Raw genomic sequence first — 27,921 nt, forward strand, 5'->3', positions numbered from 1 at the left:
ATAATCCGCTGAGTGTCTTTGAGTTATTCTTACACAGCAGCCCCGGAGGCAGGGCTCTGTCACTGCCCCCATTGTACAGAGGCCTTGGAGGCTCAGAGAGGTAAGGCCACACAGTTGGTGAGTGGGGAAAGGGACTTGCCCCACGCACCCCCACCTGTTCAGGCCCCGGGACTGGATGTCCCGTCCTCACTCAGACCTAGAACTGAGCTAGGAAGGGCAGCAAAACCACCCTTGAGGTGCCAGAGTGTGAGGCCTGCCACCCCGCACCCCCTCAAGTTGGCTCCTGCTGCTCCATCCATCCCCGAGGAAGGACGGCTGGTCCCATGCCTGCTTCTCCCTGCCGGGAGGGCCAGAGCCTACACCCCACACACTCAGATCTCCCTCTGGGGCCCCCCTCACCAGCAGGTGAAGGTCCCAGCCCCCAGCCTGGTGTTCTGGCTCTGCATGTGGCCCTTCCCTGGTGTCACACCTCCCCTCCCAGGACAGGCCCTCCCACTCCCGCCCTGCCCTCCACCCCCCTTCACAAGGGATCGGAGAAAAGCTTTTCCTTCCTGGGGACCCTCAGGGCCCATCAGAATCGCCTCTTCTTCCTGACCGCCTGTGTCACCTCGTGCTAGGTTGGGGCTCCTGGACTGGGGGGGTCAGCACAGAGTCCCTCCACGGCTGTGTCCCTGAGGAAAGACCTGAGCAGACAGGGTCCCAGGAGCCCTAGGTGGCTACCCCTGGGGAGGGTGCTTTCAGAGTCTGTGCCCCCACATTTGTGAGTCTCTGCCAAGTGACACAGGGACTGGCCTCCATGTGTGGGAACGGGCGTGGGCACCCACACCCGTGCCGGTGGGCACACAGGCCCACGTGGAGGGGCCACAGCCTGTCTGTGGGTCTGCGTGTGCACACTTGTGGCTGGTGCTCCCGAGCCTGGGAATGTTTGTGCATCTGTATCCGTGTGTGGGCCTGTGTGTGCACAGGGGTGGCCTTGGTGTCCGGGGCCAGGCTGGGGGCTCGCCTGATGCAGTGCTGCCCCCGACCCCACACCGTGCTGCAGTGAGGGAGGGGCACCGCGCCTTCACCTGAACTCCTGCCCAAAGCTCCAGCCCAGCCCCACCTCCGGCCTCTGTCACGGGGGGCCACCCGCTGCAGTGTTTGGAAGCAAGTGGAGGGGCCTCTTGGAGCAGCTGTTGGGGGTGGACACGCCCACCCTGGCGACTCTGCTCCACGGGAGGACCCTGCTTTGGAGTCGGGCAGGCTCTGCTTCTTTCTGTGAGCCTCAGTTTCCTCACGTGTAAAACACAGTGACGATCCCCTGGGTCACGAGAGCACTAGATGGGCTCGGATCTCCACAGTCGATGCTCACTCACTGGGAGCCGCGGCGGTTATGAAAATAATCATTGTTATTACAAGTTCAAGGGTTTGCATCTAAGGAAGATCCCTGAGGAGTGGGCCGAAAGGCGGCTGGGAGTGCCATGCCCCCGGGTTGGCAGAGGGCGAGGATGGCCTCAGATGGAGCCATGGGGGCTTCAGGTGTGCCAAGGGGAGTGGTGGTGCAGGGCCGAGTGGCCTGGGGGACGCTCTCATCCCAGAGTACGAGGGCTCTCCTGTGCAGCGGAAGTCACGCGGGCATGTAGCATGCCAGCTGGGCCCTAGGACAGGGGCGATGAGCACTGTCCGAGAAACGGCATCTGTCCACAGCCAGCTTGCTGTCCCAGACTCGTGCTGCTGCCGAGCAGGCTGCGGGGCCTCTCCCTGCAGCAGCCTCATCTGCCCAGGGGCTCCCCCAGGGCTCCACTGGGGCTTCTGCTTTGTGCTCCGTGCCCCTGGCCTGTAGGTTGGCTCTGTCACCTTCGGGAGCCTGTTCCAGGAGCAGGGACCGAGCTGGCTGCCCCTCCTGGACAGGGTGACACTGGGCTGCTGTCCTAGTGCTTGTCCGCCTTCTGCTGCCGCAGGGCCTGCAGGAAGATGCCTTTCACCTGGGCCAGGGTCTCGTGGTACATCCGGAAGTCCTCCTCCTTTCCCCGCAGGGCGCCGCCCAGGGCAGCCCTCAGCGTTTCATTTTCCTCCACCTGGATGGCCAGCCTGCATCCATGGAGAGAGGGCTCGGTGAGGCCCGAGCTGGCTTGCGAGCACGAGTGTGTACCTGGGACCCCAGATGGGGCTGCCAGCACGGCTGTTCCTCAGGTGCAGGTTCTCTCTGCCCCATCCCATCCTCCCCAAGGGCCCTTGGGGGAATACCACGTGAGATTTCTCTCTGCGCCCACCCACAGCCCCGGGCCTGGTACCAGGTAGCTCCCCAAAATGTTGGCTGCCCCAAGGGTAGTATTCATTTGGAAAAGTTGCCCCGCCTTCCTTTCCCATCATTGCATTTGACCTCAAAAGGTTTAACGGAGTGAAAAAGTGGGTTCAGCAACCCATGCTTAGGAAAATTTCTCTTCGGACTTTGGGGTTATCAGGGTCACGGCTGAGTCTCTCTGCCTCCTGAGGGCCAGGCGCTGAATTACGGTCTCACAAGCCGCAGCCCAGCAGGACCAGCTTTCTGGGCAAAGGGAAGCCAAAGGGGAGGGTTGTGGTCCTTCTGCCCATCAAAGCACCTCCGCCTAGACCGTGCCACCCTCAGGAGGACAGGACAGGGAGCACCTGGTGGTCAGCTCTTCCATCTGGGATTCCACAGGCATGCCGGAGAGCTGGCTGGAGGAAGCGTCTTTCCTCTCGCTCCCGTTCGGGTTGTGCCTGGTGTTGGAGCCGGGCAGACCTGTAGGGCAGCAGCATCACAGTCTGTGATAGGCCATGGCCCCGTGCTAACGCTCTCCCTCTCCTCCCCCTCCTGCCTACTTCCTGCTTTTCCCACTTGTTGAAAAGATATACCTCCTTCAAGGTGCAGAACAAGGCTGCCTCCCTCTGGAAGCCCTCCCTGATACTGCTCTGCGTTCCCCCGAGCACTGGCTTTGGCCTCTGTTACAGCCCTGACTTTGCACCAAGGAGGTTCCTCTCGCTCCTCTGTCTGTCCTTGTACTTTACAAGTTTTTGGAAGCTAGCTGGGCCTGAGGTCTGGCCTGCAGGTTGAGCCTCAGTCTAGGCAGTCACTGCATCTGATGTCCTCATACCACGGCGACCCCCTGTGCAGTCCCCATCCTGTCCGGCAGCTCCATACCCACAGATGGGCCAGGGTGGCTGGTGTCATGGACCACAGAATGCTCCGAAAAAGAAACCAGAGCCCAGCTGGTGGGGAACTGGGGCATGAGCCCAGCACCAGAAACCCTCTGTGCTGGAAAGGCCCTCAAGGTGGGCACTTCCCAGGGCAGTGTCCTGGGGGGCGGGGTCACTGGGCATCGCAGGCCTGGCTTCCCCCCCGCGGCTGTGTGGCCTCAGGGAAACTATCAGCCTCTCTGAGCTAGTTCCCTCACTGGTAAAATGAGAATAGTTCTTGCCTCTAGAACTTCGTGAGGCCTGAGGGAACTCACACATGGCCCTCAAACCCTGGGCGATCTACCGTGCCTCAGCACCCGAGGCTTCTCTGACCTCACCCCCTGCCCCCCTGCCCTAGCTGTAGCTTCACTGCCTCCCTGCTGCTCCTCCAAGCCTTTCGCCCCTGCTCTTCCCTCAGGGCTCTGAGTGCCTCCTCCCCTCCCACTCCTTCCATCTCTGCTCAGTTGTCTCCTTGTCTGGAGGTCTTCACTGGCCACCCCTCACAAGAAAGCAGCTCTCTCAGACCATCTGTACCCCTTGAGCCTGGGCCTGCTGGTGAGAGAAGGGAGAAGGGACCATGCCCCCTGTGTCTCAAGGTGTGATCTGGGCTGGGAACAAAGGCCTGAGTGTCCTTGGCGGGGGGAGGGAGGGGAAGTCTTGGGGTGCTGAGAGCCTGGAGGGTGGCCGGTTGGGATGTCAGAGGGAGGCAGGCCTGGCCCCTCCACCCAGGAGATCCCCCTCCCTGGGGGTCAGCCACCCAGAAAGGCTTCTGGCTCTGGCATCCTGCACCCGCAGCTTGCCCCAGCCCCACAGGATGCTCATGCTGCTGGTGACTGTCCTTTGAGGACCACTGTGTCAGAGCAACAGACCTTTTCCTTTAGGACAACAAGCCCCCTCCGCAGCGGGGTGTGGTCATGGGCTCGGGATATGACCAAGGCACTGAAAGCAGAAGTGTCACAGGCGACCTAGGGGCCCTGCCTTAAGAAGCAAGGAGCGGGTCGTCCCTTCAGGCTGCTGTTGGGAAGCTGAAGCAGCCCCCTCAGACCACGAGATGGAAGCTGAGTATTGGGGACGGTGGCACATGAGACAGAGGAGCCCAGGTCCCCAGGCCTGTGGAGAGGCCCCTTCAGCCCCTCTTACAATGCCGGTGGTGGCGGGAGCCAGGGAGGGATTGCTCTGCCGGTCAGCTGCTGCTCCTCCGGCCTCCCCAGTGACCTGCTTTGCCCCATGACCAAAGTTAGCTGGGACAGAGGGTTGAGGGCTGGGGTGGGGTGGCCACCACTTTACACTAAGGGCTCACAGGTGAGCTGGGCCAGGGCCACCTGGGGCGATGGCACTCGGGGGCTCCCGGTTCTCACTGGGAGGCCAGGGAGGAGGACAGGCAGCAGCAGGATCAGGCAGAGCACCCCCCTGGCAGAGGCCTCTGCTTCCCACGTCCTCCTCCACGGGGCTTCCCCCCACCGGCCCCTGGGGCCCGTGGGCCAGCCCCACCTGCTTTGCTGCGGGAAGCTGCTTTCTGAGAGCCAGCTGCCCTCCCAGGCTCCAGGCGCATCTTCTCCACGTGCTGCTCCAGCACCACCGTGCGCTGCCGCTCCTCCTGCAGCTTCCGCTCTGACTCCAGAAGCTTGCTGTTGCTCTCCTCCACCCTGGGGATGAGAGGACATGCAAGGGGCTGCCATGCGCCCTGGCAGGCTGCGCAGCCCCCTCCCCAGCCCACCCGCTCCGGCTCTCAAAGGGGTGCACACTTCTTACACGGGTGGCGGTGGCGCCGGTTCTTCACGTTTATCGCAGTGACGTATTCCAACAGGAACGTGCATTAAAAAAATCCCACCGCTCTCCAAGGCTTAAAATGTAGAAACCTGCCCGCTGCCCTCTCCCCATCACTCCCAGTTCCTGCTCGCCAGAGGCAACCCCTTCCAACATTTTCAGCTGCCGCTGCGACTGCACTCTGCCTCATTTCCACAGATGCTTGTGCTGCTACTTTCAAGGGTTAAATATAACCTTTTGACCTCCCGCCGTGCAACAGGAGAGCATAGCTTTATTTCAATACTCCCCCCTTACCCAACGGAATCACCTCTGCACCCCACAGTGCGGTTATGTTGCCATTTGGGGGGCGGCATTAACATTAGGTGGAGCATTTGTTTTTATTGCTGCCGTAACATGACCACAAACGTAACAGCTTACAGTGACACGTAGTTACGGTCACGGTCCTCTAAGTCCGAGTCCAGCTGGTCCTGTTGGCGTCTCTGCTCTGGGCTCCACAAGTCCGTCAAGGTGCTTGCTGACCTGGGCTCCCAACTGGAGGTTCTGGGGGAGAATCCGCTTCTGGATTCATCCAGGTCATCCGAAGAATTCAGTTCCTGTTGAAGGACTGAGGTCTCTGTTTCCTGCTAGTTGTTGGCTGGGTCATTATCACCTTTCAGGGGCCACGTGGCCCCCTCCATCGTCCCCTCCAGGCAGGTACCCTTCTCACCCTGTGACTCTCTCTGGCTTCCGCAGCATCTCCCTGACAGAGCCCCCAGCGGGAGAAATTTCTCTGCTTTTAAGGGCTCAAGTGATTACATTGGGCCCACCCAGTAATCTGGGATAATCTTCCTATTTAGGGTCCATAATGATAATTCCACGGGCACAGTCCCCTTTGCTGTGTAACATAAAGAGTTCACAGGCTCAGCTGCCGGGAGCGAGCGGCACGGAGGACGACCCTGTCCCCTACAGGGGGCTGCAGCGGAAATGGAATGGTTACATTTTCTTTCTCCATTGTTGCTTCTCTTGGAGTCAGGGATTGTCTTCTGTGTATTGCTGTCCATGGTTATTCTTATTGTTATGTTCCGTGCGCCTGTCAGGAATTCACGGCCCTCGAAGACCTTGCTGTGTGGTCATTTCGCACGAAGGACTTGTTTGATCTCATCGTGTTGATTGTGTTCCAGCGTTCAGCTTGAACGTTCCTCCGCAGAAACTATTTGGAGGACTCAGAAGGCCGCAGCTACGGGCGACTACTGGTGACCGGCAGCTTCGTCACGACAACTCGCCTGCTCATGCATCACGTCCCGTGCAGGGTTTTTTGATGAAACATCAAATCACCCAGGTGACTCAGCCCCTCTACAGCCCAGATTTGGTGCCCCGCAACGTCTGGCTTTTTCCAAAACTAAAGTCCCTTTGAAAGGGAAGAGATTTCAGACCATGAATGAGATTCAGGAAAATACGACAGGGCAGCTGACGGCGACTGGGAGAACCGTGTGAGGTCCCGAGGTGCCCACTGTGAAGGGGGATGGGGCGTCACTGTCCTGTGTGTCTTCTTCAATAAATGTCTCTTTTTCACAGCACGTGGCCAGGTACTTTCTGGACAGACCTTGTATGTGCTTTGTAAAAAGACACCTAAGCGGTGAAGAATAAACTGTCATGTCTGCAGCCACCGTGCTGGGGGCGGTTTCTCACACAGAGACAGATAACTGAGTCATCCGGCTCCCAAAGCCCGCACGACTCAGGTGCAGCTCAAAGGAAATGGGAGGGAAGCCTGACCGGACTGTGTTTCTTCCATCTGGTGGACCGCAGGCTTGTGCTGCCCACCACCCTTCCGTCATCGGAAAAAAATCACTGTTTCCTTCCTGCTGGACCTGGGTAGGCCTGAAACTCAGATCCTCCGGCGCACTATGGAAAAGACAACAGGTAACACTGATCACTTGTCACTGCTGAGGTGGTGGCCATCTGGTGACCATTTGCCGGCACCCCTAACTGCTTTGGTAAAGGTATTCCTTTCTTCTCTTTGGCAAACTGTCCCTCTCCCATCCGTGAGCTCCTGGAGGTACTTCCAGTCAAGGTGCCTGGCCTGTGTCCAGGGAGGGACACGGGAAACCCAGGCCAGCTAGACCTTCTCTCCCAAGACCCACGGGCACTCAAACTGAAAGCCACTGGGCCTTCAGTGCCCGAGGGGCCCAGGGGAGACCACCCAAGGTTCCTGCTGCCACGATTCCTGGACCTTCGTGAGCTTCTCTCCTGCTCTGTGCCTTGGAGCCTGCCAGTGTCTTCCAAATATCTGCCTTCGCCTTCACTTAGCCAGAGTTGGCTTCTCTGGCCTGTCACCAAAGAACCCTGACTGATGTGCGAGGTGGCCTGTTAGGGCAGAAATTCAACGGTGTCCTTTATACTGTCACGGTGCGGGTCACATGGTTAGGCCATGTGTTGGACCGGGCACCTGCCTTTCTTGCCAAAAGGGTCACTCGAGTGAGGAGCACTGATTTATCTGAATGGAAACCTGTCAACAGCCCCTTGGGCGAAACCGTACTCCTGGGCCACTGCCTGGGGCCACACGCTTCCCTCGCTCTCCCCAGAGGAGCCTCAGTGCCCCAGCTCTCAGCTGCTGTCTCCCTCTTTGTAATTCCAGGGGCCAGTCTAGCCCCCAAGGGCGCCCAGGGCAGTGCCATGCTCACCATGGATTTTCAGTGTTGGGGGAGACTTGACTGATTTGACTACTCCAGAGTCTCTCCCCTGAGAGTCTCCCCTCACGTCCCCCTGACTGCCACAGCCCCGTTGGGAGCATGTCGGATAGGGCAAGCCACAGTGTGATGACAGGGCCCCCAGGTTGTGGGGCACTCGGGTGGGTATATGCGCTGTGTCTGGGGACTCCCCGGATCAACACTGTGGGAGCCGAACTCTCCAGTAAGGTGGCCCTAGCCCTGGACAGGGCGGGCCCCATCCCAGAGGCCCGGCTGGCCACCCCAGCCCACACAGGCCCAGGAAAGAGAGCCCCTGAGTCCAGGTGTTACCGTTTCTGCAGGACTGAGACAAACTCGGTGAGCCGGTCACGTTCCACCTCGGTAGCCTGCCAGAGAGCCTTGAACTCCGTCACCTGAGCCTGCCAGCCTTTCTGTACTGGGGAGTCCGAGAACCTGGGGACCAGGGCCAGGGGGCGAGATCATGTGAAGGGCTACCTGAAGATACACTCACCCCTGTGGTGGTGGGACAGAGCTGGTGATGGTCAGGGATAGTCAGAAGGAAGCCAACCCAGTCCCTCCCAGCCCTCCTCCCCTGGCTTCTCCTCAGCCCAGCATCGCTGGCCCTGCTGATGAAGCCTCTAGCCCTTCCATGGCTGGCTCCAATCCCAGCCTCCCCCAGGGCTAGGGCTGCATCAGCGCCTCTGCCCATCCCATCCCTGCAGGAGCCTCGAGTTAGTCTGGCTGCTGTGGAGGCTGGCTTCTGGGGACCTGGGGTGCCCCGTAGCTGTGTGACCTGGGGCCTGGCTTCTTGCCCCATGCCAGCCTGCCCCGGCCCTCCTGCATGTCTCAGCTTGGCCTCAACCCAGCCCACGTTCTGTGACCCCGGACACCTGGCTCTGTGACTTGTCCCGTTCTGCCTCCTTCTTTACCATGGGGCCTGCCCAGCAGCCCCTCACCTGGGGGCTGGGGTCAGGACAGAAGGTGAGCTCTGCCCTCAATGCTCCCCACCCCCCAGAGGATGTGGGAGTCCCAAGCTGCTCTCTGCTCTGCCCTCGCCTGTCCCAGTGAGACCCTGGTGACCCTGGCTTGGCTCTCCCAGCGTCATAGGACACAGGCACGCGAGCCCAGAGGCTGGTGTGCTCTGTGGTCTTGGCCAGGCTCCTTCCCCTCCCTGGGCCCAGCCGTCCCTCCGCAGAGCCACAGGGCCGGTTGAGCTGGGCTCTGAGGGCACGGGCTCCGCATGGTCTGTCTCCTAAAGGTGCTCGAAGGCCTTGCTGCTGGGAGGGTGGTCTCCGAGTCGTCGGCGGGGGCATCACCTGGGAGCCTGGCAGAAACGCCGGATCCCCGTCTCTGGACCAGACCGGCCGCTGACTCGGAAGCCATATCTAGCCTGGCGGACCCCAGAGGATCTGGGTGAGCGGTGTGGGGGAGGGGCGGCTGGAGGAAGGGGCTGATTCCCTCCCCCCACCCTGCTCCCAGGCACCCCACCAGTCCCCACACCATCCCTGACAGACACATTCTCTGGGGTCACTCCTGCCCCCTGCATGCCGGCCCTGTCACTGATGGGAGGGGACAGTAAGTTCCATGAAGGCAAGGCCTGTGCGTGGCCTGGTTCACTGAATGTTGTGGGAGAACCAGCAGGCTGGGCAGCCGGGAGAGCACTGGCTCCTACATCCCTGTGCGTGCAAAGGTCCCGGCCACGCGGGCCTGGAAGGGACCTCGAGGGGTCATCTGGTCCATCCCCCTGCTGCTGCTGCTGTGCTGAAACCTCAGCGAGATGGCACCTGTCCCTTCTCTCCGTGGCACAAGCCCCAGGGCTCAGACTTGGCCCCCTTGTCCCCCCCCCTCGTGCCCTCTGATGAGAGGGACAGTTGCAGGGCCCGCCTCGGCCCCCGTTCCTGTGCTGCCAAATGCCAGGCCAGAGCTGCCTCAGGTACTTCCTCATTTGCGTGGAGCCACAAGGCAAGTCAGAGGAGGGGCTAGTCCCACTCAGGGGCTCTGCCCCAGAACCTGAGCGGCCTGCCTGTGGGCGGGGGTGGGGTGGCTGCTGGCAGGGGCTGGGTTCCACTGACGGAGGGGTGGTGGGGTGCGCAGGACAGGGCTCAGAGGCAGGACAAAGCTTCCCTTTATCTGTGCGCTGGCAGGAGGAACAAAGGGCCCATTTTAGCCCCGAGTCTTGATTCCATTGCAAAGATGGGGCCAGAGAACCAGGAGGTATCGGAGCCTCACAGTAGGGGCGCGTGTGACGCAAAGTCCTCCCCGAGAGACTGGTTCTCAGTGGGCAAGAGAAGACAAGGGAAGGTGCTGGGTTCTGGGCCCTGGAAGATCCCCGCTAGCTCTGTGGTGGCAGGAACGCTAGAATCAGAGCCCAAGGCTGGTTCTGAGCCTATCAGCTTGGACAAGGCGCTGGCCCTCCCTGGCCCTCCATGTCCCTAGGTAACCTTGGAAAAGTTGCTGGCCTTGGTGTGGCCTCAGTTTCCCTTCTCCGAATGGGAAGGCCATCCTGGCTGAGCTATGAAGGATGGGAAGGGCCGAGAGGGCCCGGGGAACCGGGGTGCTTACCTGGGTGAGGCCCCATGAGGACTGGGCAGGGAAGGCCACGTGAGAGAAGATTCCACGAGTGTGTGGCCAAGGCTGGTCACAGAGCTGTGTGAAGGTGAAGGGGCTTGTCACCATGGGAAGGCAGGCTGGGTGGGGCACAGGTCCAGCAGGGATCTGGGGGGCCCAAGGAGCTGGCCCGCATGGGTCCTGGCAGCAGCCCTGTGGGTTTGCTGCTCTTCTCTCCAGAACTCAGCTCAAAACGAGAGAACCAGGAGACATCAGAGGGAGCCTCCAGCAGTCCAGCCTTGAGTCCTAGAAGCTGGTGACTTCCGAGAGGATTTTAAAGGGAGAGGCAACCAGACGCTTTTGCAGCGGTACCATCTGGGCCTGGCAGCTCCTTCACGCCAGTGCGGCACTAATGAAAGAGGAGAGGCGCGCGGATGGGAAGGACAAGGCCACGGCCACCTTAAAAGTGCAGCCGTGGCTTCCCAGCAGAGGCAGCAGGAAACATCCTGTCTCCTGAATAGTTGATCTCCACTCCCCAACCCCGCCGGCCCATTCGTTACTCACCGAGAAGACCCGAGCCTGCCGCCGCAATCACCTGCGGAGGCCGGGGGCTTGGCCAGGCCGGGGTCCTCCAGGAATGTGGTGTACGGGGGGTTGACCTTGGGCCCGCTGGACCCCTCGCCCCCTCCTTTATTCTGATGATACTGCAGGGAACAGACATGGGGTCAATTCTCAGGGTTTGGCTCAGAGGCCTGGATAAGCCAGGAGGGGGCCTTGGCTTGACTTTGAGGCTTTCAGGGGACATGAAAGCCGCTTCTTTTCAGGAGTGAAAGGCGAGGCCTGTTTGGTGAAGGGCCTCCTCGCATGATAATGGCATCTCACAATGCCTCCCTTCAGAAAGGGAGCTGCCTGGGGTGAGGACAGTCAGGTCTCAAGGGGAAGTGCGTGGCCTGCGGGCAGATCAGAGACTGACGTCCCGAGTGGGCCCATCTCTCCTGGCAGCCCCACCCACACTGCCAGGTGTGACTGAAGCCAGCTGCGACTGAAGCCAGCTGCCTTTGTCAGCTGGAGACACTTGGATGTTCCAGGCACCTGGAGCCAGACAGGCCAACAGGGCCTCAGCAAGGCCGGCAGCCTTGGGCCGGGGCTGGGTTTCGCGGGCTGGCTGAAGCAGGACTCTTGGAGGACCCCAGCAGGATCCTGGTCAGCAGGGAGTGGACAGTTGGTATGAGGCAAAACAACCTGCTGTGCCCCAGTGCCACCCATTCTGAGCAAAACTCATGGCACATGCCAACTTGTCTGGTGGGTCGTGTTTGGCCCCCAGCAGGCTGGTGACCTTTGAGGGGAGGATCAGTCGGTCCACTTTTTTGTACCTGGAGCCAGGACGTGGTGAGGTGAAGGTGCTGGGTGCCCCTTCAGACTTCACTCCCTGGTGAGCCTGGGGACCGGAAGGAGATGCCCCCCTCATTACCACACCTGCTCCATCCCCAGGCCTTGCTCATACCCCTGGCTCGCCCTGGGCCTCGGGGGCTTTGGCATTCTCTACCTCGGCCAATCCTGTGGCTGCAGGGCAAACCGCCAACAGCAGCCAGCACCAGCCTGGGAACAAGGGCTTCCTGGCTTCCATCCTCTGACTGGACCACAGAGCCCCGGGAACTGGGGTCTGGGACGCTCTGAGACACACCTGTGGCTGTGCCAGTCAACCTGGCTGGGAGGCGCCTTTGTCACTGGGAAACCTGTGTGGATGTCAAGGAATCCTTCTCCCCAGAGGTCACCAAACCCCCTCCCCCACCCCGCACCATGGTGCCTGATCTCCCGCAGCCTGGGCTGCGCCCTCGAGGCCTCGGCTGAGGTGACATATCTTCAGGAGCCCGTGCACTCAGCACGTCCTGAGCGTCTGCGCGAGGATGCTGCCCTGGTCTGTGTCCCCTCCAGGGGGACTTGGGGGAGACAACTGGGAAGCGATTGCACGGTGTGACAGAAGCTCAGCTCAGGGACGCACAGGGACTCACAGAGTATGAGGGAGGGTTGCATGATGGCGGGGGCGGGGGACGGGGGGTGGACCCTGTGGCTTCCCAGAGGCGCTCAGACTAGATAAGTGAGACCTAAGGGCCGGGGAGGTAGCCGGCCAGGCATGGGGTGAAGCTGGAAACGGAAGGTGTGCACACAGGTCTGGAGTGGGGAGAGGGCAGGGCCAAGTGTGGCCAGAGTGTGGGGGAACAGGAGGGATGGAGGGAAGGTGAGGGAGAGGTGGCAGCAAGAGCTGGTCAAGTGGTGCCCTGCAGGCTGGATGAGGAAGTGTGACTTCCTGCTGCTGCCTGGGATGTGAGTGTGAAGGCTGGCACTCCAGCCACCATATTGGATCAGGAGGATGAGGGACACAGCTGGGGATCAAGAGGTGAGCTGGAAGGAGCCGGGCCCTGGAGGACTGCGTGACAACAAGGGTGATTGGGAAGCCACTGACAGATTTTATGCAGAGCAGGGAGACGTTCGGGTTTGCGCCTTAGAGAGGAAAGGTGTGTGCAGAATGGGCTGGAGAGCCAGATGGAAGCAGGGAGCCAAAGTGGGACCAGGTAGGATGTGGTGCGACCTAAATAAAGGCCGGTGGAAAGACGTGGGAGCAGCTGAGATGTCTTTGGATGCTGGGCCGAGCCAGCGCCCTGCTCACCTGCACGCTGAGTTGCCCAATCTCCAGCTCCAGCTGCCGCACCTTGGCCTCCCGCTCAGCCACCATGGCGCGCAGCTGGGCGACGAGGCTGCTGCTCTGCTGAGCCTCGTTGTTGAGCTGCTGGCCCAGGTGGTGCTGGGAGGCTCGTGTCTTCTCCTCCTGAAGACTCAGGCTTCCCAGGATCTCCTGGAGCTGCTTCAGCTGGTCCTGGGGGTGCCAAGAAGGAGGGCAGGAGGGCAGCCACAGCCCCTGGGTAAGGAGGGACAAGGGAAGACTGCCCCCGCCACCAGTACCCCACCATTCCCCGTGCCTGCAGAAACCTCACAGTGGGACACTGGTGTTCCCCTGAAAAGCAGGAGGAACTCCTTCTTGTTTGCATGCTGGGAGGTTCACCAGGCAGGTGGCAGCCATGCCCTTTTCCTGCCTTCAACTTCCTTCTCCCTCAGATCGGGGCCAAAAAGGACATCCAAGGGGCTCTCAGGATGACAGAAAGCAGCTCAGATGGTGGCCCCTCGGCCGGGGGGTGGGTTATATTTGGGTAAAAAGAAGCCCTATTCTATGCTGCTGGGAGACCCGGACCAGCTCTCATCATGTCACCTTCAGTGACAAAGAATGGTGATACACCGGGACCTCAGGGGACCTCCAGCCTTGCACCTTATTTTAAAACTGGGAGCTGAGGCTCAGAGAGGGGATGCAACTGGCCTAGGGGCACACAGTAAGGTATCAGCAGAGGCAGGCCCAGCTTTCTGGTGTCCTGTGCCCCGCCCACCACCCGCAGAGGAAATGATCGTGGACTAAGGCAGGGCCTAAACCAGCGTTAGTTCCCCTGTGGACCCTGGTCAACCAGGCGTGGCCACCCTTAAGCACAACTTGGAATTCAGAGGCAAGACCCTGGGGTGCCGCAGGCCCCAGAAAGAATAGGCCAGCCAGGGTCCAGGCAGCAGCGCGGCGCTGCTCCTCAAAGAAGGTTTCACAGCCGGATGGACCTGGTTTGAACTCAACTGCATGGTCTCGGATGACTTTTCTAACCAAGAACTTGCCCCATCTGTGAAATGGGATTGTGATACATGACCCTGGGGCTCTGTTGGCCACTAGCCATTATAAGCTGGTCCCCGGGGGCCCAGAAGGGGCGAGCCCCGTGTCACCACAGTGAGAAGGATTTGTACCGGCCCCTCAGTCGTCCCTCCCATTCCTGGATGAAAAGCAAGCCAGGGTGTGATCCCAGCCGTCCCTGTCACCATTTCTCTCTCCTTTGGGGTCCACAGGCCCAGTGGCTTCAGCCTGACGCGGGCCTCACACTGCATGCCCTCTCTGCACCCGTGGGCAGCCCCTGAGCTGCTCCTGTCCCTGGGGCGGGGCTTTGGGGCTGGGGTCCAGCTGGAGACAATGGGCTTCTGGGTTATGCAGGGGACATTTGGGGGCAAGCGAGCGCTCCCTGTGGCTGGGCCCAATTCCCCACCCGCATGCTGGGCCGCACCATGAGGGCGTCAATGAGTTCGTCGTCGTGCCTGCCCTTCTCCACGAGGGTCCCCATTTGACTCCGGAGGGTCTTCGCTTCGCTCGCCAGCACCTTGTTCCGGGCCCTCAGGCCCTCAGACCTCTTTCTCAGCTCTTCCAGCTCTCTCTGCAGGCTGTCCCGCTCACCCGCAAGTTTCTGGAAGCAGAAAAGTATGGCCCCGGTAGGGGGCTGAGTGGGCCCTCGAGCACAGCTGGGCCCTCGCTCCTGCTCATGGGGAGGCCCAGAGTGGAGAGGGGACTGGCCGAGGGCCACGGAGCAAGTCAGTAGAGCCGGGGCCCTGACCCCAGCTCTTGCCCGAGCACACGGCAGGTGTCACTTAGTGGATGACGATGGGTTCAAGCATGCAGGCAGCTGCCCTGCTCTGCCAGAGTCAGACATGACAGGGAACCTTCTGGCCACCTCCAGGCCTGTCCTCCAGGGGCGGTCCCCACCCCTCCACCCCTGCCTGGATCCATCTGTGCCTGCACTGAGGCCACCTCTTGACTTTTTGGCTACAAGGGCCAATACATCCCCTTCCTGGATCAGCCAGGGGGAGTTTGGCTCTGACACTCTGTTCCCGCCGGGAGATGCAGGCCCTGGAGCAGATCCCACCTCTTTCATCAGCCCGGAGTGCTCCTGCTTCAGGACCATCTAACCCTAGCCCCTGTCCGGGACCGGGACGCGTTCCCTCTCCTTCTACAGTGAAAGTTTCGGGTCCAGCATCTCCAAACCAGCCAGGATGGGGCCACCCAAAGTTCACGAGCCCGTCAGGAGGCTCAAGCTGGATCAACAGGATGTGAGGAGCATGCACAGAGGTGACCCAAACCCCCGGGTGTCTCCTGCCTCTCAGGGGTGTCTCTGAGTCCTTGCCAGGGTGTCAGGATCTCTGGGGCCACGTGCCCAGCTGACTGACATCCCCCTTGGCATGTATACATTACCTCCCAGCCTTCCTGTTTCTCCCTCTCCAAGATGCGGATCCTCAGCAGGTTTCTCTCCTGTGCCGTCAGCTTCCTTGGGTCTGGACAGACAGACAGCTCGTCACTGGCTGCTCCCACAGACCGGCTCTGGGTCTGTCCCAACTGTTTCTCAAGCTCTCGAACCTGAGGGCGGTGAGACTCGTTGTTCCACCGGCAGTCTGCGGGCAGACTGACCACTCGGAGGGGCTGCCCTGGGGAGTGCCGGGAAACCCCACCAGACAGGTGGACATGGCAGCCCCACGTGAGAGGGCCTGGGGTGGGGAGGGATCTCAAGTGGCACCCTGAGCAAAACTAGAGAGGTTTAGCGTGGAAGAGAGAAACTTCGAAACAAGCGGGGAAAATCACCCCACCTCTGAGGGTCTTGAGGCTGAGAAGCAGACATGAGGCCCCAGGAAGCTGGGAGGGAGAGGAAGGGAGGTCTCAGAACCAGGAAGAGCTCTGACAGACAGACACCCAGGAGGTGGTGTGCTGCCAGGGAGGCCCCAGGTGCCTGGCCGCTTACAGCCACGCACATATTACGTAACCCCTCTGAATCTCGGGTCTCTCACCTGTGAAATGGCCCTATGGGTCCACCCTGATAACATTGTTAGGAGCATTCAGTGCCCTGAACTTGTCTGAGCCTGGGAATCCCTGAAACGCCTCTCGGAACAACAAAGCTTAGATCAGTATGTCAGAGCTCCAGGGGAAGGGCCTGGGGACCTGCGTTTTGCACCAGTGCTATGGGAGATACTCAGGCTAAGGCAACTTCGAGAAACCCTAAGGTGGCCCCGGGGAAGCCCTTGGCTCAGAGTCCGGTGCTCAAAGGCTCTCATCTCGGCAAGGGGCTGGGAGATGTCATCCCACGGAACAATGGCTTTACCACGCTGGGGTTAAAGTGGGAAATCCCTAGGGTCCTTGTAGCCACGGTCCTCACCACGACATAACAGGAGTGATGGGACAAAGCTGGGTAAACCTGAGCCGGGGCAAAATGCACTAGCTCACTAGGGAAGGGCCACGTGTGGAAACACACCACAGCGCCCTCGTGTGGCCTTGTGTGGTCATTCCATTAAGCATCGAAGAACACAGGATTACTTCTAACTATTTACACTATTTAACAACAAAGATAATTAATGTGTGGAGTGCTTATTATGTCCAAGCGCTGTGCTTTACCAGGGTTATTTCATTTAACCCTCAAAACCGCACAAGAAAAATCCAGTGCGATCCTGTCCATTTTACAGGTGAGGAGACTGAGGCACACAGCAGGGAATTGCCTGAGGCCACGGAACTTGGTGATGGGTGACTCAGCAGACACACACTCCGGTCTCTTGAACCCGAAGGCCACACACTGGTCAGTAATTACAGTTTTTCTGAGACCTTTCCCCCTTCTTGTTGGCATCAAGGATGTGCCGGGAAACCCTGAAGATAAAAGCCACCTGCCAGGGGCTGCGACCCTGAAGTCCCTGGGGTGAAGGCAAAGTGCTTGGCAACCGGGGAAGTTATACACCTGCTGGTGTTTCTTGGTATGAAGGCAAAAACGAGGAAGATAACCACAGCTAACCTCAGTACAGAGCTTCCTCCATGCCTGGCCCTGTGCTGAGCATTTTACCCACACTGACTCATCCTTCCTCACCCTCCGTGGACAGACGAGGCACCCGAGGCACACAGAGAGGAACGCCCCTGCCGGAGGCCACACAGCTGGTGAGCGGAGAGCAGGGGTTTGAGTCCCAGCAGTCGGGCTCTGAGGATGCTCCAAATGTTTAGAACATTAAGAGGGAGACAAAGCTAAGTTTTTATTGCGTAATTAAAACTTTTAAAGCCTACAAACATCTGGACAAAACTGGAAAAAGCCTACAAAGTACACTAGTCACGCACATTTACATAAACTTGGGGGAGAAAAAAATAGGCCTGCAGTCAAATAAATCAAAGGCCTCGGCATGTGCTGAGCACCAGGGCCTGGCACATGGTAACTGTTATGTAAATGCTTGTTCATTAAGTAACAAATTAAAATCAGGCTGGGTGGGGGGAATGTGGAACAATGGCCCTGCAGGGGGCCTTTTCTGGGCTCTAGGCTCTGCTGGGGGCTGGTGCGGGTCTTTCTGGGGCATTTCAAGCCCAGTGTCCGGGGCCAGGAGAAGTCTGACGGCTCACTCACCTTGCTCTGCAAAACGAGAATTTGTTGAGCCCGGCCCCTCCAGGTCCCCGGTGAGGACAGAAGCTGCTGGACATTCACATCTTCCCCGACCTCGCTGGCCAACACCTGAACAGGGTGGGGCCTTCGGTGAGGCCAGCAGAGAGAGGAGGCCCCAGCAGGGCCCCAGGGCTGCTGCCCGTTCAGAGGCTCCCAGGAGGCCTGGACTCTGCCCGGCCAACCTTCCTCCCTCCCCGAAGGCCAGCCAAACGGGCCCCGAGTGCAGCTGGCCCTGGGAAAGCAGTAGACCCCTCATCCCACACGGCAGATGCTCAGAGGGGACAAGGAGCTGCCGACAAGGCCCAGGCGAGGCCCCTTGCTCTTGACATACTCTGGGATGAGTGAACCGCAAGGTCGACCAAGACCGTCCGCTTCCTGAATATGTTCACGGTCACCAAGAACTGAGCCTGTTCTGGACGGCTCCACCAGGAAGTGCCTTGCCCTCTGAGAAGAGCCACCGACAAGGGGCCGTGCCTGAGAGCAAAGAGGGCCTCTGCATGTCACCCAGGGGTGCTCGGTTCCAGAGGGGCCGGGCGCTGTGGCTGTTGGCCGGAGGTGTTCAGGCCCCACCTGCGGGCAACACGCTCGGCTGGGGCCTTGGGCCCCTCCGAAGCCTGTCGGAAACCTGAGCTAGCGCGCGGAGTCTCTGGGGCTTGTTTCTACAATAGAGCACTGTTTTGGAAATCTTGGCCCGTCTGAGTGGTTCCAGCCGGAAAGACAAACGCCAGAGAATTCACTGTGTAAATACAAATAAATAATGAACCAGCTGGGCCTGCATCCCAAGTCTGAGGATTTTCCTTTGAAAGGGGCCTTTAATACACAAACAACCTATTCATTTTCTGATATTACAGACAGCAGAGGGCAGAAGGCAGTCCTGGCCGGGCTTCTACGTCCAAGGTGGCTTACGAAGGAGGGACCCAGGATCTGTCTGGGTGCGCACCGCAGGGCACAAGGAAGATTTTAAGGACTCTGCCTGGTTGGGTAGCACTGTCCTCGGTCCACAGCTGGACGGGCACATCAAGGGCGTGTACGCAGGGCCCCTCAGGTGGCCAGCAACCCTGCTCACCCAAAGGGTCTGTTTCCAGAGCTGCTGGAAGGGTGTCTCTGGCCCTGGGGCTCAACCCAGAGCAAGCAGCGTGATGCTCACGGGGCCAAGCCTTCTCCAGTCCCTGAATGGGGCCCATTGTCCCTGTCATGCCCTTCCTGAGCCCAGCCCCCGCCAAGGAGACCTGAAGCCTGGCTCTGAAATACCTTCTGGGCCATCCGGAGCTCCTGCCTCAGAGACTGGATCTGGTTGCGGAGGTCACTCATCTTCAGGTTGGCGGCCACCAGCCTGTCCTGCACGACCTTCACCTCTGGGGCCTCCGGCTGGTGGGGGAAGACGGGATGGAGGCAATGAGTGAGCAGTCACTCATTGTCTCCACAGTAATAACAACTGCAGCCCCTGTTTACCCCAGCATGCGCTGGGCGCCACGCTAAGTGCTGGACAAGGAGCAGCCCATTCAGCCCTCACACACCCTGCGAGGCAGGCTCTCCCAGCGGCCCCTTGCAGATGCCAGCAGAGGCTGTTGCTGGAGGGCAAGTCCCCGAGGCGCAGGGTGCCTGGGTGGGGACCGGGCAGTGTGGGTGTGGGTCCTGCCCTTTGTTCTGAGTGTTGCACACATCCTCACACTGGTGGTGGCCACAGAGGGGTCCCACAGGCTCCGCACCTCCAGACACTCTCTGGGTGTGGACGCTCTGCTGTGCCCGGAGACCAGAGACCGCATCACAGCACATTTGTCTTCACTTGGGGTAAAGAGGGACCTAGTTCCTTTGCACAAGGCAACCCTGGCTTGGCAGGAGGGCCTCGACCACCCAAACTCGGGGCCTCCCTCTCCTGGAATCTGCAGCCCGGGCCTGGGGCTCCCTTTCCTGGCAGCGAGCTCACTGAATAGAAGTGAGGACCCCGTTTAATCCCCAAATGCTCCATCTGTGGCTGGTAGAGCTGCAGCAACCACGAGAATCTGCCTGCTGAAATTCTTAGTAATTAATAAAATAATAATGATGTTTGGTTGAAACGATTTGAATGCTGCCCATTATTCTGTCTTCAGTAGAAGATCCTGAGAATTGCGGAAGTTTGGTGGGAAAGGTATGCTGAGGTCAGCCCATTCAAACCCCTCCCTGAAGTGCTGAAAATAAGACTCAGAGAGAGGAAGCAACTTGCCCCTGGCACACGGCGGGGTGGGGTGGGGAGGGCGGTGAGAGCAGTGGGCTCAGGAGCCTGCTCCTCCCGCTGCACCGGCTGACTCTCTCTCCCCCGACTCCCGTAAGCTGCTGCTGACATCCAGGCCTCGTGGCAGCAGGAATGGTGGCTGGTGGGCTGAGCGTCCCCTCCAGCAGTGACCTTGAGACTGTCTGCTCCTGTCCCAACACACCAGCTGGGCTGGACTTCGGGGAAGCAGGGCGGGGACTGCTGCGGCTCTCTGAGTTTCATTGAGCAGCTCAGTGTGACAGCCAGTGAGACAGGCAGATCTGAGCTGCCGGGGTCTGGGACGTTCCATGGGCCCTGAAGGCTCTGGGCAGCCCAGCCGAAAACCACAGCTAGGGAGACGAGACCTGGACACGCGGCCCGGAAAGCCTAGCCGCGTCGGGTTTCCTCATCTAGGGAACGGGTACGAAACGCCTCCCTGTCCCGCTTCCGCAGCACCACCACGGGGCTGCAGAGAACCTCCAATGTGAGCAGGAGCTGCATGCTGGAAACTTACACGAAACCCAAATGTATCTTTTTCTAAGCCACATTTTGCTGTCTGCCACCCCTCCTCACTGCTGCTGGGTGCTGTCTTCTACCTGCTTCAGTGCTGCTTTGAGCCTGCCCTGCAGTGGGCGGCAACACCCCCGCCTGTCAGATCTCGGTGCCCTTTGCCCCACCAGCCCTGCTGGGTGGGGACATGGGGGCTGCGAGGGAGCATGAGCCCCCCGTGTGCCCACTGGCAGCCTGCTCGGAACACGGGACGAGTGCACAGAGAGGACCTGGATCTAGAACGCTGTTTCCTCATCTGTAAAATGGGGTTGCAAACCCAGCCTCCAGGGTCCTGTGCTTGTTGGTAGGATAACACATGTAAGGCAGATTGTGACAGAGGGCGGTGCCAGGGCCCTAACCCGACACGGCAGGGCAGCTGGAGGAGGGGCTGAGGGAGGGCCCGATGGTGCTCGTTCGGTGCTCTGTCAGGGTGGGGCCCACGTTCATGCTCAGCTCTCACCCCTCTGCTGCCGGCCGTGCCCAGTCCCCCCTCCTGGGCAGCGGGGCCAGAGCTTCCTCCTGCCACCTCAGAGCTGTCTCTGACCAGAGTGAAATTCCACAGGTTTTGTCAGGGCCTTGGGTACGGGCTGGGTTCTTTGAGGAAATACCTGAAACCCAGCCCACAGGGAGCAGACAGCGCCAGCTCACGCCACTGGCCCCTGCAGCCCCAGCGAGGGAGGGCTGCCTGCCCCACTCAGGAGGGAGGGAGCTCACAGCTCTGGGGCCAGAATGTGGAGCAAGCCTGCAGGCCTTGGCAGTGTGGCTCAGGGCCGCCTGCACAGTCTGTGGAGGGGGACATTGCTTTTGTTCTCTGCGATCAGAGGAGGCCCAGAAAAAACGCACAGTGCCGATGCATTGAGACCGGAGGCCCATCACCCACTCTGCTGTCAGAAACCTGCCAGGCTCCCTGCAGCCACAGGAGAAAGCTGGAAGGGCTCCTCCAGCTGCCCTCAAGGCTGCCCTCCATGGTGGCCCCACCCCCGCTCTCCCTGCCCCACGTTCCCCTTTCCCTCTCACGCCCCAGCACTGGGCCGCAGGCAGGCATCAGTCATCCAGCTGACTCCCAGCTAGCGAACCTGATGCAAGTGCTGACGGCTCCCTGGCCTCTGCGCCTCGGCTTGCCTGGTGGGAGACCCTCCCCCACACTCCTTCTTCAGCAAGGCCCCCCTCTGGAGCCCCCTCCATGCCCCCTCCCAGCACCCGCAGGCAAGGGGCCTGCTCCCTCTGTGACCTCAGAGCCCGGCCTCTCTCAGGAGGCCCTGTCTGCCTCCTTCCTTTAATATGGCCACTCATCTGTCCTCTGGAACTCCCCGCTGGACAGAGGCCCTGTCTGATTCTTTGGGTCACAGGGCTCAACAAGGGCCTGGACAAGCACTTTACCATCCAGGGCAGCTCTAGTCAGGGTCAGGCACAAGGCCGTGCTCGGCGCTCTGGACAAACCAGGGGTGGCCTCTGCTGAGCGTGGAGCCCCTCTTCCACCTCCCCAGCATCGAGAGGGTTTGCATAAGAGAGGCCTCAGGAGGCATACCCACCCCTGACACCTGCGGGGCCCATCACTGCACACGGGGCTGGAATTCTACTCAGGACAGGCACGAAGCGACTCGGTCCAGAGCTGCAGGCAGTGGGAGGTGGGGCTGGGAAAGGAGTCCTCAAGCTTGGACCCCTGCATCACCCACTGGTCTGGCTTCCCAGGAAACCCCCCGGGGAGGCCTCCTGGGGTGTTCTTGAGACTCTGGAGCTACCTCCTGTCTGACTTGGGCTCCGTGCCCCTCCCGGCAGCCTACAGGGCCAGCCTGCCTTCTTCCATGGAGCTGCAGTTCACACCTCCTGGGTTCATCGCTGTCGAGTAAAGTGGAATCGTGGGAACAAGCCCCCATTCCCTAGTCACTTTACTCTTAGACTTGGGGTGCCACAACATAAACTGCCCCCCAAAGCAGGGCTCCATGGGGCAGCAGTGAGCTCCCTGTTTCTAGGGTGAGGTAGAAGTTGGTTATCTCCCCAGTGGGCTGAAAGTGGGCAGCCAGCTGGACCAGGCCCTCCCTCCTGGTTCTGAAATTCTATAGCTCCAGGGTCCTCAGGCCCCTCCTGACCCCCTCTCTGGGGACTGAATTAGAGTGAGACCCTCACGGGTGTCAGCTGGGGCCTTCCTGGCTTGGTCACTGCTCCCCGATGGTGCTCCTGAGGACCCTGCGATGGTGGCACCTGCTCCCCAATGCAGCGGAGGTGGGTGGACCCTGGACTGAGGCCCCTGCATGCCATGGAATGGGAGAGACCTGGGCCGCCAGCTGCCTCACTGACTCCCCAGCACAGAAGAGAATTCATACCAAGTCTCTGTCTCCCGTCTGGGCCCTCGGCGTCCTAGTTCCTGTGTCGGTGGCCCCCTTGGCTGGCAGCCTGGCCAGGGCCGTCTGCAGCTGAAAAAGCAAACCTTACACTTGGTATTTAATTCTGCTTGGCAATTGCAGTGCCCAAGTGAAGTGCTCTGGTGCCACCCTTGGGTGCGTGGCCACTTTTCCGTGCCCGTTAGGATCACCAGTGGAAGAATCGCCTTTGCTAGCTGTGTGGTGGGAGAGGGCGTGGTGGGTTGTCTGCCTGTCTCCCAGCCCCACAGAGGAGCAGCCCTGGGATTTGCCCAAAACCCAATTGATAGCATCCCGGAGTTCTAACAGCCGTCTGCGGGGTGGGGTTGGGGGGGGGGATCAGAAGCTTCAGGTCCCAAATGAGGAGATATTGAGGAACCTACTGGTCGGGCCAGGCCTGGGGGCCAAGACCGCCACCACACACAGACAGCCGACAGACCCTTACTGGTGTCCCCCACTGCCCTTCACACGAAGACCACGCCCCGTCTCTGAACAAGGCTGGATGTGGCCCCTCCAGCTCGGTGACCTCATGTGGTTCCACTCCCAGCCACACTCATCTCCTTTCGGACCGTCTTCCCAGCTCGGGGCCTTCACACCTGCTGGCGGGGCCCTCCCAGAGTCTGCTCCATCTCGTCCTGCGGGGACCCCTGTGCAGGCTGCTCCTCTGAGAGGCCCCGGGTGCTGGTCTATCTCCCAGGAGGGCAAGGGCCTGCCCTGTTTTGTTCCCCACAGTCTCCCCAGGCCTGGCACAGAGCCTGAGATGTTCTCAAAGAATGTTTTACAGAATACGCAGCTCCAACTCCATGCCAAGTACAATGGCTGAGGAGGGTTTTGGAGAGCAACAGAACTGGATCTGAAGTCCCGCACCACACACGGCGCGACTTAGAGGCCTCTTAACCTCTCCCAGCCTCGGCTCCTTCAGCCATACAGGCAGAAGCTGTGTAGGTCCTGTCTGGCCATGGGCCCTGTTCTAGCTGCTAAGAGACCATGAACTGCTTGGGCTGCGCCCTTGCCTGGCTGGAGGGCTTAGTGAGTAGCTGTGGGAGGGCAGGGGGCAGCAGAAAGGGCAGACGGACAGAAGTGAGACTTATAGCTTCCAGTTAGCAAGGATCCCTGTTCATGTATTCGGCAAACATTTATCTAGTGCTTACTGCATGCCAGGTCCTGTTCTAAGTATTGTGCAATGTGACGCCATTTAGTCCCAAAGGTGAGTACTCTGTTTACTGCCAGGTGACAGATGGGGGAACAAAGGCACAGAGCGTTTATAACTTGCTCAAAGCCACCAAGCAAGTCAGGGATGGAGCTGAGACCCACACCTGGGCAGCTGGGCTCCAGCTCCGTGTCGTAACCTCTGTGCCGGGCTGCCTCTCCATGACCCGTGTCCCCTCACTTCCCCACACACTTTCCACTCTCAGGATGTGACAAGGACTAAGAAACTCATTGACAACACTGACCCACAAGCCCTTCAGAAGGACCCAAAGCACCTAAGTGTGGCTCCCCCTTCTGGAGGGGAGGCCCAGGTGCCGAGTCCTCTCTAGGGGCAGGAATGACCGGGGATGCTCACCTCCTGCTCCAGCTCCTGGACACGCTTGCTCAGCTGCTTCACTCTGGTTTTCGCGCCCTCTGACTCTGCCATCAGCACCCGGTTCTTCTTGGACAGCTCGACAATTTTGGTGGCGATCACATCCCCCGCCACACCAGCTGTCCCTAAAATGAAGGAAAACGGTGAGGTCAGTTAAAAACGCAGCCAACACAGCCAACTCAAGCTACGCCACCGACGGCCAGGGTTTTGAAAGCGCAGGCTGCGCGGTGGCATACGCACAGAGGGGCGGGGGATCAGGAGAGCCACCCCACACCCAGGCTCCCTGAGACCCAGCTCCGGCGAGCAGAACACAGCCACTCAGGGACTCAGCGTGTTCCGGGGAAATTACAAAGTCGGGAAGCAGAGTTTTAATTCTATGGGAGACGAGTTTATTGTACCAATTCTTCCTGCCCTCCTCAGTGACAGGGTCACGTGTCCACACCTCGTGCCCTGCGACATTGCTGTGCCCCCCAGTGAGAAGGGGGCCCCCCCTGGGCCCTCGAGCCTGCCTGCCTGACTCTGGACTCAGCCAAGGACTTGTCGGGCCAGTGGGTGTCAGCAGACAAGGTGGAGGTGGAGGCTTGAAAGTGCAGGGAAACTCGCCCTTTTCGCCTATGCCACCTCCACGGGAACAGCACACGCAGGCCAGCTGGCTGGTCCCAGGAAGAGGAAGAGAGACGCCTGGAACAGAGCTGGCCCACCCCAGCCAAGCCTGGCTGAGGTCAGCGGACCCCCAGCCAACAACCCCCAGGTGGCGGAGCTACATCGACCCTCACGGCTGAATGCTGCTGAAATTGTGTGGTCGCCTCTTCGCGGAATTCTGTGGCTACACCTAACGATGCAAACGCATGTGTTTACGGAGTTTCTACCGCGTGCTGAAGGCTCTTGGTGTGAGGGATTCAGTGGTGAATAGAAAAGACTGACAGATTATAGAAGAATAAACATCAATATGTATTGTAATAACTGGGAGGAGTAAGGGCTTTGAAATAAGCCAATGCTGGGCAAGGGGATGAGAGAGATGGGGTGATGCTATTTCAGGAGCCATCGGGAAAGGCCGCTCTGAGGAGGGAACTGTGGACAGAGACCCGGCTGAACAACGCGAGGGACCAGCCATGCAGAAGAGTGTTCTCAGCAGAGGAAAGAGCAAGCGCAAAGGCCCGGAGGCAGGAAAGTGCTGAGGAAGCAGCTGGAAGGCTGTGGCAAGGGCAGAGGCTGTACAAGGGGTGGCTGGAGGGATGTAAACAGGGTGGCGTGGGGCGCTACAGAAGGCAGGCTGTGGGGGCTGGACCCGCGTGGCCACCGGGTGGCTTTGCAGTCCCTTGCCTTCTCTGGAGGGCAGCTTTCCATCTGCACAAAGGCGGTTTTGGCTGGATGGCCTGCAAGGTCCCTGAGTGCTTCCGATGCTCCAGCACTGGGTCGTCGGCAGAGACACCTTCTTAAGACTACTTTTGAGGCTGTAGTGCACCTCAGAACAAGACCGTGAACAAAGGTGTTTGAAGGTTTTCAGGTCGGCTCAGCCCGCACTTGGGCTGCTGGCCCAAGCTAGGCAGTGAGTAAGGCAACTAGGAGCAGCGGCCCCCGGCAACCTCACGTCCTGTCTGCAGAACAGGAGGAGGACAGACAGGAGGAAGGGCTCAGCACCCGGGGAGGAAACCAGGCCTAGAGGTATGAGTGGCCCAGCAGGAGTCCGCTGGGCTGTGCCTTCCTCCCAGGACTCAAAGGCAGTACGAATCCCGGAACCTGACATCAGAAAGAGGTCCAAGAGAGCCGTCGCTAATCCCGAGGGCAGGGAGGGGAGCTCGGGGACAATGGGAGACATCCTCTGGGTATTTTTTCCGATTCTTGCCCAACCCTGTCTCCAGACACGCCCCGCTCTGGAGCTGCCTCCCGTTGACAGTGGGCCAGCGGCGAAAGGACAGCTCAGAAATGCTCAGTATCTGGGTAGATAGAGAGGACTGTTCTAGTCTCCTTACGTTCTTTACGTCTCATAGTTGAAAGCGAATACGGTAAGACTGTCTGATGGGATTTTCAATATATGGAAATAATAAATATAGAAGCTGCAACAGAACGAGGAGGAAAAGGGAGCCACACGGAGGTAAAGTTTCTTCATTCCACTTGCAGTGATAAGAACAGGGATTCTAAGTCGACTGTGAGAGCAAAGTGTGCAACCCCTAGAGCAATCGCTAATAAACAGTACACAGAAATATAGTTTAAGAAACTACACTATATTACCCTGGCTGGTGTAGCTCAGCAGATTGAGTGCCCACCTGTGAATCGAAGGGTTCGATTCCTAGTCCAGGCACAGGCCTGGGTTGCGAGCCAAGTCCCCAGGAGAGGGCACTCAGGAGGCAACCACACAGGGATGTTTCTCTCCCTCTCTTTCTCCCTCCCTTTCCCTCTCTCTAAAAATAAATAAATAAAAATCTTTAAAAAACTGAAAATAAAATAAAAACACTAAACTATAATGGTCACTAAAAATCCCGCCGAAGGAAAACCAGTGTCTCAGCTGCCCTCAGCCTGTCACGTGCGGCCTCGTTTAAAAACACGAACTGGGCCAGTCAGACATTTCTCTTCCAAACACGGGCGGAGCTGCAAATCAGAAATGGTGACTTCAGAGTATGAACTGGATTTAAGAGGGGAGATTTAAGGGAGAGCGGGGAGGCAACCAGGTGAGGCCATGAGTGAGCTGGAAGGGACAGGCAGAGAGAGGGGACGCAGGGCGGGCTGGGGAGAGGGAGCAGCCCAGGTCCTGTCTCCTGGGTCTCCTGCGGGCACGGAGGACCTCCTGCTCTCCCTGGAGCCCGAGCAGCTTCTCCACAGCCTGGCCAGAGGGCAAGCTGCCCCTTCACATCTGAACCCCAAGTGTGCTTCTGTCCTCACAACACAAAGCCTGGTCTTTGGTGTTTTGTTTCATACAGAAAAGGCCAAAGCATGGAGGGAGACACAGTAGACCTCCAGGGGTCTTTAGGATGCCGAAGCCCCTTGCTGTTTAATCCAGCACGGGTCCCCTGGGTGGGTGTGCCCACCCTTAAAGGCATTTAAGGCCACAGACAGGGAGGGGCGCTCTGGCAGATGCTGGGTGAGGCCCGCTGCTCTCTGTGACTGGTGAGTTGACTTTGTGGTTTATTAGTCAGCCACCTGGGAATTGCTCAATGGGCATACCTGGAACAGAGGCCAAGGTCCCCACCTTGACCAAGATCCACAGGGTCAAGGTCTAGCTCATAACCACAGCGCCAACGTCCAGCCCACACCCCCAGGGCTAAGGTCAACCTTAAACCCACAAAGCCACAGTCCCCACCAGATCCATGGTGTCAAGGTCTCTACCAACAGTGTTAGCCAAGGTCCAGCCTGGCCTTGAAGGGGCCAAGGTTCATTGTAGACCATGCTGGGTGCTAGGAAATCCCCGGGAACAGCTAGCTTCCTTGTCCCATCTGGGGCAGCCGTGCGAGTAAATGCCCATTACTACCGGGGCTTTTTCACTTCCACCATTCTGTGCTGGAGCTGGAGCAGCAACCCAAAATGGACTTTGTTGGCTCACTGAACATGCAGCCAGCACCATGCAGGACCATGTCCCGAGTCCCAGCTGAGTCACCAACACCACCCAGAAGCCCATTGCTGCCCCGCTGTCCCGACTGCTCTCCCATTCCCACGTCCTGGCATGCGGGCCTCCTCGGCCCACTCTCTCTCCCCCCCACTCCCTCATTCCCAGGACACATCTGGATGAGCTGGGCCA

The 27,921-nt window shown here is 59.5% G+C and overlaps 1 protein-coding gene across 2 annotated transcripts in view; it reads right to left on the bottom strand.

Annotated features, from left to right (window-relative positions):
- Positions 1 to 602: 602 nt before the first annotated feature.
- CCDC13 (coiled-coil domain containing 13) overlaps positions 603 to 27,921 on the bottom strand; it is a 37,731-nt gene continuing 10,412 nt past the window's right edge. The window contains exons 4-16 of one of the 2 annotated variants that reach the window (XM_024566084.3): positions 24,171 to 24,313; positions 22,571 to 22,660; positions 18,719 to 18,835; positions 17,432 to 17,536; positions 15,262 to 15,423; positions 14,303 to 14,479; positions 12,826 to 13,032; positions 10,722 to 10,861; positions 10,173 to 10,256; positions 7,941 to 8,063; positions 4,669 to 4,823; positions 2,629 to 2,743; positions 603 to 2,070 (exon numbers count right to left, since the gene is read on the bottom strand). In XM_024566084.3, coding sequence (XP_024421852.2) covers positions 1,911 to 2,070; positions 2,629 to 2,743; positions 4,669 to 4,823; positions 7,941 to 8,063; positions 10,173 to 10,256; positions 10,722 to 10,861; positions 12,826 to 13,032; positions 14,303 to 14,479; positions 15,262 to 15,423; positions 17,432 to 17,536; positions 18,719 to 18,835; positions 22,571 to 22,660; positions 24,171 to 24,313 — 1,778 coding nt within the window. In that variant the 3' untranslated portion in view covers positions 603 to 1,910. The remainder of the gene's footprint in view (positions 2,071 to 2,628; positions 2,744 to 4,668; positions 4,824 to 7,940; positions 8,064 to 10,172; positions 10,257 to 10,721; positions 10,862 to 12,825; positions 13,033 to 14,302; positions 14,480 to 15,261; positions 15,424 to 17,431; positions 17,537 to 18,718; positions 18,836 to 22,570; positions 22,661 to 24,170; positions 24,314 to 27,921) is intronic. The other variant, XM_045199885.2, reaches the window with a different exon arrangement.

Source organism: Desmodus rotundus, chromosome 8 (genome assembly GCF_022682495.2).
Source record: "Desmodus rotundus isolate HL8 chromosome 8, HLdesRot8A.1, whole genome shotgun sequence".
Taxonomy (NCBI): Eukaryota; Metazoa; Chordata; class Mammalia; order Chiroptera; family Phyllostomidae; genus Desmodus; species Desmodus rotundus.